Source organism: Hemiscyllium ocellatum, chromosome 16 (assembly GCF_020745735.1).
Source record: "Hemiscyllium ocellatum isolate sHemOce1 chromosome 16, sHemOce1.pat.X.cur, whole genome shotgun sequence".
In the NCBI taxonomy this organism is placed as follows: domain Eukaryota; kingdom Metazoa; phylum Chordata; class Chondrichthyes; order Orectolobiformes; family Hemiscylliidae; genus Hemiscyllium; species Hemiscyllium ocellatum.
In genome coordinates this window covers 79,965,000-79,979,639 of record NC_083416.1, presented here as the reverse complement: position 1 = coordinate 79,979,639, position 14,640 = coordinate 79,965,000, and the positions used below count along the sequence as shown (strand labels likewise).

General features: G+C 40.6%; 1 protein-coding gene across 1 annotated transcript; it reads right to left on the bottom strand.

Moving 5' to 3' along the window:
* Positions 1-4,892: 4,892 nt before the first annotated feature.
* Positions 4,893-7,427, bottom strand: LOC132823301 (protocadherin gamma-A7-like). Its single transcript, XM_060836962.1, has one exon. It carries the CDS (start codon positions 7,425-7,427, stop codon positions 5,034-5,036), a length of 2,394 nt encoding a protein of 797 aa, XP_060692945.1. The 3' UTR covers positions 4,893-5,033.
* Positions 7,428-14,640: the final 7,213 nt, after the last annotated feature.

The window sequence follows — 14,640 nt, the reverse complement described above, 5'->3', positions numbered from 1 at the left end:
GTCCTCCTATTCCTACCCTCAGTCGCTCGCAACACCAGGCGAAATCCAGTGTTATTATTCTCGCGGAGCTCCTTTTTTTAAAAAAATCCTGCCTAACTCTCTACGTTCTGCGTTCAGAATCTCATCCTTTTGCCTTCCTATGTCATCGGTTCCAAGTATATTTTGCACCCTCTCTGAGACATTATTGATCCTGACATCAGGGAGGCAATCTACCAATCTGTTTTTTCACTGCTGGCCACAGAAACGTCTATCTGCGCCTCAAACGATAGAGTCCCCTAATCCAATTGATCTTTTTGTACCTCGGCGTGTTCCTCATTGCAATAGAGCTCGTCTCGATACCAGAAACCTGGCTGTTCGTGCCACATTCCCCTGAGAATCCATTACCCCCTACATTTTCCAAACCAGCATACTAGTTGGAAATGGTGATAGCCACAGAAGACTCCTGCATTATCTGACTACCTCTCTTACCTTTCCTTGAGTTAACCCACCTATGTGACTGTATCTGCAACGTTCTCCCTTCCTATAACTGCCATTCATAACATCCCCTGCTCTTGTGAATCCCTCACTCCTTCTAACTGTCTCTCCAACTCATTATTCGATCTTACAAGATATGCAAACAATAGCATTTATTGCAGATATAATCTTCACTCACACATAAACTCTTCCTAAACTCCCACATCTGACAAGAAGAGCATATTACTCTACTAAAGGCCATTTTTGCTTCTTCTCGTCTACAGACCCAGAAAATAGCATTGACTTATTCCTCGACAACATACTGTTCCAGGTTAACTTAATACTTGTGGCTTATACATTAAGTTTAAATAAAATACATATCTAAAAAAAACATACAATCAAGAAAAAAACCGACTCCACTCACTGCTGCAGATGTTCTGTGGGCCAGACTGAAAAATATTCACTTATCCTTTTCTGTGCTGTGACCTCTCCCAAACAGGTTCCTCAAAGATTTGTTGTGAATTGCACTATTTGTTAATTTTCCGAGATGCATTCTGATGTCCAGCGATACATGAATTCAAACAGCAAAGGCAGTAACTGCGCAGGCTCACAGCTGTGTCAGCTGGCAGTGTTGGCTTCTTCTCTCTCTCTCTCTCTCTCTCTCTCTCTCTCCCCCTCTCTCTCTCTCTCTCTCCTGCGCTGACATCATCATGTGCTGCCTTTGTCTGTCCTTCTGCCTTTTAAAAGTGATGTTGCTTTGACGTCTTTTTTTTTCCGCAAAGTTCCAAAGCAACGCAACAGCATATGAAACAGCAATTCCTGCTCCAGCAATTTGAGGGAATCATCTCTAACATGTAAAATTCCTCAAAAAAGGAGCAGCCTGTTAAAGCCTAAATTTTCTTCAGACCACCATCTTGGATTACCATCCGATTGAACTTGACTCAATTGACGAGTCAAAACTGGATGGAGTGCCTGGTACAGTGGCTCTTTGAGCTGTTTGCCTTCCTATCTTAACTAATATCGATGAATTAAAGTATCAGTACTAATTTAGTAATATGGGGCAACAGCAGTAAATATGTAAAACAGCACAATATGTAGCTTCACAATCTGTAGGCCTTTTAAATTACTCACGTCCATACATTACCATTAATTCAGATTAGAAAACCTGAATTAATATGCTGTCTGCGTAAATACACCAGTTGCATTAGCAGACTTTGAACGAGCTATAAGCACGGTGAAGCTAAAACTTGAAGCTTTTGCGAAATGGCAAGAAAGTTTAGATCTTCAGCTAAATTACGCCCCCATGCCCCCCGCACTAAAATAAATCGTGCCAAATGCAATCCTAGATAGTGGTGGTCAATTATTCAAACAGCACCACATGCACTCAACACTCTGTCCATTATCGTTATGGGTGCTTTCGGGGTCTGAGTAGGCACAAATCGACTACAGTGCTTCCTGCTTGCAACTTCAATTACTGATCAGAAATTCGTCGTAGATCCCTATACAGCTTCTTCCAAGCCCACGCCAACCTCCATCATATAGGCCAGGACAGCAGAAGTTTGGAGACACCACGGCCTGCATGTTTTTCTCCAAGGGCTGTCGTCTTCCTGATTTGGAAATACGTCGCCAAACACAGTCGCTGCGTCAAAATCATGAAATTCTGTTCTGAGTGATATTGTGAGCCTACCTACAATGCATGGACTGCAGTAGTTCAAGAATGTAGTTCACCAGCGCCTTCTCAAGGTCAACTAGGGACGAGCAATAAATGTCTCCCAAATTGAACAAAACTGTGTGTTTTGCTCTAAAGATTTTGAAAAACTTTGAAAAATGAAGGTGTGATATTTAAATAAAATATTTCTCTTTCTTTCGTTTATTTTTCATTCTCCATGATGATCAGCGTAAGTAAGTAATTAACGTTTGCTCATTTATCTTGCTGAAATCAATACTCCTGTCCAGGACAATATTTTACACATTGCATTCTCTCTTTGAGACACTACGTAATAAAACCGCACACTGGACACGCGACCGATATTGCACCAGACAAAACCCTCAGCTAGCGTGGAAGACATCTATATTTCGTTTAAACAATATGCACCCTGGCCTTAATTTCCTTAGACCGTCTACACGGCGAGCATCTATGTGAAAAATTGTCTCGATTGGCTCTGTTCAAACAAGCAGCACAACCCAGCCAACTCCCACCCTGTTGGTCTACCTATAATTCAGGATCAGGGTAATGGAACCTGTCATCAGTCGTGGGACTAAGGAACAGTTGTTCATTAGCAAATCTATGCGTGGGACAAAGTGAGGATTCTGCAAGCATCACTCCCTCTGCTAAACTTTACAACTAATGTTTAAATCTGACCGAGCATCATCATTCAAAAGGTGAGATAAATAAACTGCCATGATTGATAGCAATGCTGCATTTTCCGAATATAGAACTAAGAAGCTCTATGGAAATTGAAAACAATCGCGATTAGGCAAAAGAGATCCTCAAGTGAAATTCAGTGAACGCTGGAACAAAATTAAATGAAATAAATGGAAAAAAATCCAGCAAGAGGCCGTCACTATCATCGTCAATACTGACCTTCAGCTACTTCATCAATGGCCCTACCGCCGTGGTGAAGTAAATCGTGGAACCGTTTTTGTATTCAAATTTCACGATGCACAGCTTTATCTCTGAGACCTCAACGACAGAAGCAACACAACACATGTGTAAGGACAATTGGGTAGCATCGAGTCTTTCGTTTAATAAGCTTAAGGTGGGGTATCGTGAAATTTGTAAACAAAAGTTCCACGATATCCCTCAAATTTGGCTTTTGAAGTGCAGTGTACTTCAGTTCCTGACTATCTAAATTTATGTGCCACCAAACAGTCAAAATCATGAGGTGAAAGTCTGAATTCATTATTTTTTATTATTAGATGAAAACAGTCTGTACTTTGTTAAATATCCCAGTCTTATTATAAAGTGTCGCTATGTTTTTTCAGACTCTCTGTGAGCAATGTAACAGTTCTTCCTTTCTCAGTTCGTTTAACAGAAGAGCAAAATAGTTGCCTGCTGAAAGAATCAGTAAGCCGGCAGGAAGACATTGATGGATACAATTAACATATCTCTAAAACGGTGGTCGGTCTGCATTACAGATAAGGGACATTGTGGTTGTAAACTCTGAAATACTGCTTCTTGTGGTGCGGACATGAAACATTCACCTGCTCAATATCAATTTCAAAACTATTTTACTAATAAGTGAACATTAGCCGGAAAATACTAATAACGTCCAAAGCATTAACCACTTGATAACATAAAACAATAGTTAAAGCAGAGAAGAAATTGTGATTTCACAATACATTCCTCTGATGAAAGGTCCGAATCTTTCAAATGAAAATAACATGGTGGTATGACGAATTTTGACATCAATTGCTTGCGAGGTTAACTTTCAATGGTAATCTCACAACATTTAAAACAGTACTTGGATGAACACTTGAAGTATCATAACATTCAAAGTTCAGGGCCGAGTGCTGGAAAGTGGAGCGAGTGTAGATTTAGTATATTTTATGGCTGGATAGATTCGATGGCTGAATGGCTTCTTCTGTAATATCCGGGTCTATGATTCTACCATCCCACAAACAACTGCGGGGCAAGAGAAAGTTAATCATTGTTTTACTGAGGTCGGCATGAATAGTGACAAGGACACTCAACTAATCTTTGAAACGGTGGCGTCGGAATGGTTTGACATAGATGGGATCACAAATAGGATTTCCTTTTGAACGTATACCAAGTATTATTGTGAACCAGAGCTGCGCATCACGAACAGTATAGCACGCTATTTCAATTACACGCGACATGCAGCTTGCATTTTATGTTTAGAAGCTTTGGATTGTGATTTGAAGCTTCTAAATTAGAGGCTAGCGCAAACAATCCTCCAAGATGTGAAAGTGGGTAATTGTGAACTATTGCCGGATATGCTGTGTGGGGGAGCAAAGGCCAACACATCAACGGATAAACAGCCATGCAGCGCATCGAGCGTGTTGCGCACAACGGACAGACGTTGGAGGGATAATCTGGTAAGAAACCTGTGAAATTAACCACAGTTGACACTTTAACATATTGTTCTCGGATCACTGTTTCACAGAGCACTCTCAAGTCCAAAATTAATGTCTTCTTCCCTGCAATTCGTTGAAATGAAGGTGCCCTCCGGTCTTCAAAGAGAAGAGAAATACAAGCTGTTCAAAGTAAATGGTTTTCGACACCGTTGGAATATTGGCCTTCTGAAACTTTTAAACAGCAGTTATCAAAATCAGAAACATTAAAAGGATGGGGGGGGGGGGAAGCAAAAATTGTAATAATTTTCAGGTAAAGAAATACTTTCAAAGCAGAAAAAAAATTAGATTATGAAACAAGGATAACTGTTATAGAACCTCTGGCAGGACGGCAACAGGAATGAGAAACGTGTGCAATAAGTTTTCCAATATCAATATGAAAGTCCTGTCTGTATACCAGTGACTCGGACTCTACACTTGAAAACATAATACGTAATTATTCATCAAGAATTACCTGCCACAAAAAGAATATATTGTTGTCGAAGTTAGTTTCTTGCGTTGCTGTCACGAACACTCCGATCGTTGAAAGGCAACGTAGGATGACAAGGTTTTAAAAACAGAAAGTCACTCTTCGATGATTCCGGTGACAAGCACACACTGTAATGATAACTTCCGGTCTGAACTGCCCCGCTATAATTCAAAGGATCCCTTCCTGTTGGTGTCCGATTAAAGGCATCAGTCGAATTTCCCCCATTACAACAACAGACTGCAGAGCTATAAATTTCAGCAGTATTTCTATCTTGTCTGCACTTCAGGGTGAGCAAAAATAATATTATTATGAGAAACAAAAAGGAAGTGGATCCGAAAATTATGATTAGATAACTATTTATACCTGAAAAATATTCCGAGTGTCTGGGTCCATCACGTTGTTCAAATGATTTCTCAGTAACATTGGACTTTACGATAAAGGATATTGTGGCCCTGCTGGAAAGGCTCGGCTGTCCATTGTCCTTCACGCTGAGGACCACGCGCACGTCAATGATATCTTGATCACTAAATGCTCGCGTTGCTCTAATTTCTCCAGAGAGATGTCCAACAGTAAAAAGACTTGGATCAGTGGTTTCCAATAACTCGTAGGAAAGCCTTGCGTTCTGACCAGAGTCTTCATCCGTGGCAATTACCTTGGTGACCAGATATCCTGGATATGTTGAAAGGGGTATTACCTCCACTATTGCTGAGCTGTTCCATGTTAAAGGTGAAACAATAATGGGTGCATTGTCATTTTGATCCAAAATAATAACATTCACAAAGGCAGTGCTGGTCAATGGAGGCGACCCACTATCCTGAGCTTGAACTTTCACCTGGAAATGTTTCTGTTGCTCGTAGTCGAAGGAGCGAAGCGCGTAAATGTTCCCATTTTTGGAGTTCATCGTAAAGTACGCAGAGGAAGGTATTTCTTCTTTCTGTCGATTGTCGACAATGGAATAAGAGACTTCTGCATTCTGATTCAAATCAGCATCATTTGCACTAACAGCAAATATAGAAGCACCGGGTGCGTTATTCTCCATCAGATAAACGTTATATGACGACTGCGTAAAACTTGGTGAATTATCATTGACATCAATTACTGAAACCACAATTAATGTACTCGCTGAAAGAGGAGGAAATCCACCGTCCCAGGCTGAAATGGAGATGTTGTACAGTGGGGTAATCTCATGATCCAGAAAGCCATTGGTAATCAACTTGTAGTTGCCCTTCAAAGATTTTTCAATCTTGAAGGGAATATTCTCTGGGATTTGACAATGAACTTCCCCATATTCGCCAGAATCGCGATCCGTGACGCCGATCAGAGCTACACTAATTCCCGAAGAAGAATCTTCCCGCACAGCACTGGACACCATCGTAACTTGCAACACAGGAGTATTATCATTAGTGTCAATTACATCAATGACAACATTTGCAAGAGTTGAGAATTCAGGTGGAGCGGAGTTCATTGCTTGAACGTCAAATTCATAAACATTTGTTTCTTCAAAATCTAGTACACCTCGAACTCTGATTTCTCCAGACACAGGATCCAATTTGAACAAATCACGAATATTCTGGGAAACGTAATGAGTGAAAGAATATGTTATCTCCGCGTTTGTCCCTTCATCAATATCAGTAGCATGAACTCTTAGCACTAAAGTGCCATTCGCAATGTTTTCAATCGCTGACGCCCTGTAGGTTTCATGATCGAATACGGGTGTGTTGTCATTTGCGTCCATGACATTAATGATGATCCGCGCTGTGCCAGATCTCTGCGGAATCCCACCATCGATAGCCGTCAACACTAGAGTAAACATTGACTGTTGTTCACGGTCCAAATGCCTCTTTAATATCAGCTCGACATTTTTATTCCCCCCTCTTCTTGTCTGCACTTTAATACCGAAGTGCTCGTTCGGATTGATCTGGTAGGTGTTGATTGTGTTTTTACCCACGTCCAGATCACGTGCGCTCTCGAGAGGGAAGCGAGCGCCCGGCGCAATTAACTCATTAATTTGCAAATCGAATTCCTTCCTCGAAAAGACGGGTGAATTATCATTTACGTCTAGTATTTCCACTTCAACGGGATACATTTCCAAAGGATCATAGAGCGTGATTTGGAAAGAAAGAGAACATGCAGCGGTTTTGCTACAAAGCTGTTCTCTGTCGATTCTTTCATTAACAAAAAGGAAACCATTTTCTACATTTACCTCCATGTATTTCTTCGAGTAATCAGAAATCAGCAGTAATTTGCGAGTCGGTAACTCCCAAACCCTTAATCCTAGATCGTCAGCGACGTTGCCAGCAAAGGTTCCATGTTCCATTTCCTCGGGAATCGAGTAGCGAAGTTGTTCGGAAACCAGGGCAGAAATGCAGAGCAAAAAAATGGACACTCGGCTCATCACAACAGTCGCCATTGTCATACTGATGCGTCAATTCTAACAGAAAAAATAACTAGCTGTATGTCAATATCCTATTTTTGAACAGAGCAACGTTAAGGATATCACCTGGAGAGCTTTTCTGACCGTGTCCGTACACGAGAAACGCAGACACCGACTGCCCGTATGGTTCTGTTTGTCAAGGAGGAGGCGGTCGATCTCTTCCAACGTCTCAAATTCTTATTGGTCGACAGCGACACGAGGAGTTTCGCCCAATAACTGCAACTATTCTTAAAGCTAGACCTTCCAGCGATCTTGTCAGATTATGGGTGTACAATTAAAAATATCCAGAATATCCTTTCATATTCTTTGATAAACATAACAAACTGACCATCATCACATTGACCCAAATCCTTGGTGTTTGTAGGCTTTTAGTGAGTGACTTTTTGAAGCATCTCAAATCGGAATATACAATTATTAAACACTGCGAAAATGGCCCGATAACTAGACCGACACCAAACTGAATAGCTCCAAGATTGAAGCATCACTGAACTCGAATGTTCTATACCGCAATCTGCTTTTAAAAATAATTTACTTGATTAAGGAAAATCGTGTTTTAATATCTCATAAGTAAACGCAAGTCATGAATCATGCTCATGATGCCTCAGATGTTGAAGTGCGGCGTGGGTGCAGTTTATATTCATAAGGTGAAGAATGAACGGAAACATAGAAAAAGAGTAAGAATGCGAGAATCTCGAGCCGTCATCATAAAAACGCACAAGGGGCAGTAATAGCTTTTAAAACGAAAACGAATCTGTTAAAGTGAGTGACAAATTCTAAATGGTTTAAATGTTAGGCTTTGTGTAAGATTTCGAAGGAAGAGACGTAGATCGACATATGATGTAAAATCGCAACGATCGGCATCGATGGTGGACAAACGTGGACAGCAAAGATGACGCCACTGGTAGCAGATTACAGTAGAAGATTTCCCAAAAGAGAACGCAGTCCATGGAACGCACAGCACGCGCAATGTTGTATTTTCAGTGATCAGACTGAGAAACATGGAAGCAGGAGTAGGTCATTCAGCCTTTCACATTATTTAGCGCGATCATTACTAATCTAATACTTTAATGTCTTTCATTATCTATCCCCACTAATCTCTACCCCGTTGGTAGCGAGAGAAGTGTCAACATATGTTTTCAACATAGTTAAACCATACTTGAAGATTGAGCTTCTTCAGCACTCTGTGTTCGGAATTCCAAGGGTTTACAACGATTTAATCAAAAAATCTCCTCACCTTATTCCAACGTTGGTATTCCTTATTTTTAATTGTCCCTGATGGGACTAGGATCCCCATCCAATGGAATCATCTCTCCTGCATCTGTGATGCAGTGATTTTAATATTTAACTTTTAACTTTGTTCCTTATATCTTTCTACAATTGTATTTAACTTTTTTGTATCGAGATACTTGTACCTAAGATAAACCATTGTGTGTAGCAACATTGAAAACTTTTCAGTATGCTCGGTTATATTTGTATTTGTGTGCACGTGACAACAAAATCTAAACAAAACCCAAATCTATTTTGTCCTTCCCTTTAATTATGCTGCAGGTTTCAAGAGATCACTTCTTCTAAACCCTAGAGAATACATCTTCAATTTGCCCAATGTTCTTCATAGGACAGTCACGCCATCAGAGAATCAAGTCCTGTTCCGGGCTCCCTCTGTGTCAATGATAACGTTCTTCAGGTACTGTGTAAAATACTGCCTCTGCCATGGAAGCTATCTTCTTCAAAATTGAACCAGTACTCGATTATCTACAAGCACAAATCCTCTTGAATTGAAGATTAATATTCGTTTAACCTTCCTAGCAGCTGGCTGCACCTGTATGTTAGATTTCAGTGACACATTGATGAGGATACCCAGATCTCTTTATACATCGACACTTTGCAACTTCTTGCCATCGAAGTAATAATATCGCAGAATTAATTACATCCCCATTCGACTAGTTGTTGAGATCAGATTTTTATTGAATTTTAATACTACCACAGTCGCAATGGGACTCCAAGCCATCTCTTAGGAAAGACCTAGGAAGCATTGATTATGTTAGGACTGGCAGCTGGTCTTTCGCTTTTCAATAGCTTAATTGAATGACTCGACTGCAACTGAAGTCGTTATTTGGAAATCGTCTACATATAATATTCTCACTGCAGCAAGGAGTTCTTTTTTCAAATAATTACCCACTTGCATTAGCAAACAAAGAGAACGTATGCAACAGTGCATAACTCTGTCCTCTGGTTACTCTGCCTGAATGCAAGAGCAAGGTAACGATATTTGAGCTGGCTGCAACCTAGGTTTGGTCACAGCAGGAGCACTGTGTGCAATTCTGGTCGCCACAACAGACGAAGGATGTGATTATTCAAGGTGGAGTGAAAAAAAAAATTCGCCAGAATGTTGGCTTGACTGAAGAGATTCAGCTACGCAAAAAAAACCGAGATAAACTGTGATTGATTCCCTTACCGCAGAGAAGGATGGGAGACATTGAGATTGAGGGATACAAAGTTCCGAGGGACAATAAAAGCCAAGGTAAAGAGAAACTCTCCCCCAATTTAAAGGGGTTAATATTAACATAAGGATCAGGATATTTAGAACTGATTTAAGGATTTTTCTTCAACGAGGGGGTTATGGACATCTTGACTTCACTGTCTTAAACGGTGGTGGAAACAGGAAACCTCAAAAGACAACTATTTAAATGAACACGTGGACGTCATAACATGCAAGGCTATGGGCGAGATATATGACAATTTGAATGTCTGATGCCTGAAACAGGCATTCTTTCTCTCTTGGAGAAAGTGAGGACTGCAGATGCTGGAGATCAGAGCTGAGAATGTGTTGCTGGAAAAGCGCAGCAGGTCAGGCAGCATCCAAGGAACAGGAGAATCGACGTTACGGACATGAGCCCTTCTTCATGAATCACCTCTGTCACTCTTTCATACTGCAGCAACTTTAGGACTGTAGGCTGAATCCGTTTTTTTATTGCTCTGCTGGACGGGGACTTCATCAGCTTGGTCAGCATTTATGGCCCATCCATATAAATTGCTAACCATATTGCTGTACATCTGGAGTCACATGCAGCAGCTATGATCAGTAGTTTGCCTCCCCTGTAAGGAATGGGTTTGTATATCAACCTACCATCAGGCCAACTCTCGCCGTCACGTTAACTTTAAATTCAAACTTACCTCCCGCTGTGGGATTCGAACCCACGTCCCAAAAGCATTGGGTTGCCTCCACACAAATGTCTCCCCATTACGACTCTCAGCGGTTAATTAGCAAACATAACTCAGATTTCCAAAATTAATCTCAACGTACTAATTTATTTCATCAAAGACCAGCCGAGATGTCCACGTGGATAATTCCGACATACGTGGTCTCAAATACTCAGCGATATTTTCAACAAAGGGCGTGTGTTCCTGCTGCTCGGGAACCGATCAAAGACCTCGTAAAGAGGTCCGGCACAAGCCCGTCATTATTGCCATTGTTCTCAGGTGAATGTTGCTGTAAAATAGATCGGCAAGTCGATTATTTTATCTTGTCTCTTACAGGACAATGATACGGATGCATGTCAAAACTTTAAAAGGAAGAGAGGAAGTAAACGAAACACAGACGCGAGGAGATTGGCAGTTCATGGTTGCACGACACATAGGCAGGCACTGTTGGTCTTGTCGCTTCTTCGCCGTGATCCTTTAGCTGGAGAAAGAAGCACTGCAGATGCAGGGCAGCGTTTCAGTTTCTTATTGGTAGACAGCGACACGAACAGCCTCAAACAATAACTGCAGCATTTGTCCTGAACAGTATGTTGTTTCAGGATTTATTGCAACTGCTCGAAATGAAAGGATGATGCATGTGCAATTCAAAAATCTTTTACAAACACAAGCAATGGCCCTTTTTTAAGTATTCTTTGTAAAATCGGAATAATGTTCTTTAGCAGCAGAAAGGCTGACTCTCCTTAGAATCCTATATCCAATTAATACGCAAAGCAAAACAAAGAACTGTGGATGCTGGAAATCTGAAACAAAAAAAAATCCTTAAATATTCAGCAGAGCTGGTAACATTTGTGGAGAGAAATGCTTCGAGTTCAGAAAAAGTGTGTTGAGTGTTTTCCCTGCACAGAGGCTGCCAGACCTGCTTCATTTCTCCAACATTTGCTGTTTTGTTCCAAATACTTCCTGATCGCCCAGGACTCAAATGCCTACTGTAACCGTGACACTATTCCCAGTAACATACAGCATATTGTGATTCAGTTTCACTTGTTGGTCACTGATATTATTTGCAGATCACCCGAACGATCATGTTGACGGGCTGAATAATTATTTTGCTGTTGGGTTACGTCAGGAAACTAGGAATGCATTTGTCAATATATCTAAAGAATTAACATACTTGCATAAAAATTAACCTGAGGGTAGACACCAAGTGAAAAATTTTATCTGCAACTCTGCTCTCTAAATACTCCTAGCCAATAGACCATGCCATATAACTGAGTCAAAATTAAAATTCTAGATCTGGAGCTCCTGATATGAAATAAAACAGAACAAGATGTAAAAACACAACAGCCCTAACAACAGTTGTGGGGAAGGGGTCGGGGATATCCATCGGGTTAACGTTTCGTGCCATGAACTTGGATGGGAACCTGTTGTGTTCAGAAACACAATTCGAAACATCAACTTTCTTACGCTCATTTCAAATACTGCCATTTCTTTTGAGTGAATCCAACGCATTCTTTTTCATTCTGCATAACTTACTGGCGTGCTGATGGAACTGACTATGGAGCATTCTTCAGTTTAATAAGCACAGGTGAGCAGCACAATATCAAAATTTAACATGTAATTTTATAAAACCAGCAATTTGCATTTACTTTTTCCAAGTTACGGTAGCCAATCATGGCATGCACCTCACAGGAACAATTATCAAAAGCAAGTATAAAAACAAACCAGCAATTAATCACGCCAGTATTTAATGTACCAAATTGCCAAAAGCTTGCAAAAAAGACAAGTTTTAAGATTTATCCAAAGTGATTCTGAATTATTAAGCAAGCAAGGTCCAAGGCAGGTGCAGGAAGTCTCCCACTGATGGAGCAATTAAAATCAAGAATGAATAAATCACCGGAATTGGAGCAGTGCAGACACTTCGAAAGGCTATGGTCCTCGAAGTGTTTACAGACATAGAGGGACACAAGGCTTTTGTAGCATTTGAAGAAGCATAGAAATTTTTTAAATCGACGTACTGGTCCACTGAGTGCTATTTATATCAACAAACACAGGTCTGATGAGTGAACAAATCTTGATATTCGTTTGAGATTTGCATGGCTCTAAGCATATCGAAAATGAGATTTGGGACATTGCCAGGAATGTATTGAAATAGACTTCTCCAGAAGGGGGGCGGGGGGTGGGGAGGCAGTGGGCGAGATAAAAACATTGACTTTGCACTCTTTTATGGGATGTTGGCATCTCAGGCAAGGCCAACACTTTGCTCACTTTTCGTACTCTTGAGAAGCTGGCACAAAATTGCATTTTTTAAAAATGGCAGTCCATCACTTTTAGCAGACCCGCAATGCTTTTAGCAATGGACTTCCGGGACATTAACATAGGAACTGTGAAGGAATAGCACTGAAATTCCAAATCAGGATTATGTGTGGCTTTAGTGAATAAATTGCAGATGGTGGTTTAATCATTTATTTGCTGTCTTTAAATTTCTAACTCGTTGAGGTCACATGTTTGGAAGATTTTGGGAAGGAAACCTTAACAAAGAGTTGCATTGCGTTTTGTAGGAGCTACACCAGCTAAATTCGAACGGGGCGAGATATAGACATATTTGGTACACATAAAAGATTTAACAAGGAACTTTTTTCTCTGACTGATAGATATCTGTTCGGTAATGTCTAAGAGGAACAATCTTAGCTTCTGCATACTCATTGTATGGCTGAAGACCCTCTGGTATCACTAAAACACTACTGAGTCTAAAAACCTGGTAATAAGCGACGTTAAATCCTAGTTTGATAGATTATATTATCATTCAAAATTCTAGTGAATATTTGAAGCAGAATTGTGAGCTACTCTCCCATGTTACACAATGCTTTGATACGGGAAGCTGTCGATGAAACCATATGTTGAAGCAAAACTGACAACAGATTGAACTGTATAGTTTTGGCGACGCTTACAATTTTGGAACCATTGCCCTAATTAATATGAACGTAATTTATGAGATTCTGGATCGCGGACAATGGTTGAAGTTCTTCGCTTTTAAAGGTCAATGTTGGATATATTGGAAAATTAACGTGTAAACCTTTTACTGCTATCATAGCTCTCGGTTCAAAATGCATACTGCCCAGCCAACCTTTAAGTTTGGGGATCAATCCAGTTTCAATGCAAAATGTAGGACATACCATGAATAGCAGCAAACATACCCAAAAGTGAAGTGTCAACATCGGACATAGAACATAGAACATAGAACAATACAGCGTAGTACAGGCCCTTCGGTTCTTGATGCTGAGCCAACCTGACAAACCAATCAGAAGCCCATCTAACTTCACTATTTCATTATCATCCATATGTTTATCCACTTACGATGTAAATGCCCTGAAAGTTGGCGAGTTGCAGGCAGGACATTCCACGCCCTTACTACTCTCTGAATAAATAACTTACCTCTGATATCTGACACCCCTCAATTTACAGCTATGTCCCCTCGTGTTAGCCATCACCATCCGAGGAAAAGGCTCTCACTGTTTACTCGATCTAATCCTACAAACTTGGTGAAGCAACAAAATGATGAAGCAACAACGCTTATGTACCAAACAGCAAGCTGCGGCAGTTTAGGTTAAGAAATTCCAGAAGGTCTGAATCAGAACGAAACAGTCTGTGGTCTTGCCACTTGAAATCCTGAATGGAGGTATATGATGAGGAACCGTTTCAAGGCAGAGGAGGTTCCACAAATATCATTATGTCAATGCTCATGGATAATAGGAGACGCAGAATATCACTGCAAAAGAGGAGTCTGAAGCTTTACAAAAATATTCCTCCAGAAGTGCTGAATGTATGGTTCAGCTCAACCACCTGCAGATATCCAAACAATCACAGATGCCAGGCTACAGCCATTTCAATTCACTTCGCGTAGTACCAAGAAACTTATGGAGGCACTGAACATTGCGAAGGCATTGGACCCTGACAACATTCCAGCAAAAATACTGATGAAGTCTGCTCC

Coding starts and splice junctions, on each gene's coding strand:
- LOC132823301 (XM_060836962.1), bottom strand. CDS start 7,427: ATGGCGACTGTTGTGATGAGCCGAGTGTCCATTTTTTTGCTCTGCATT.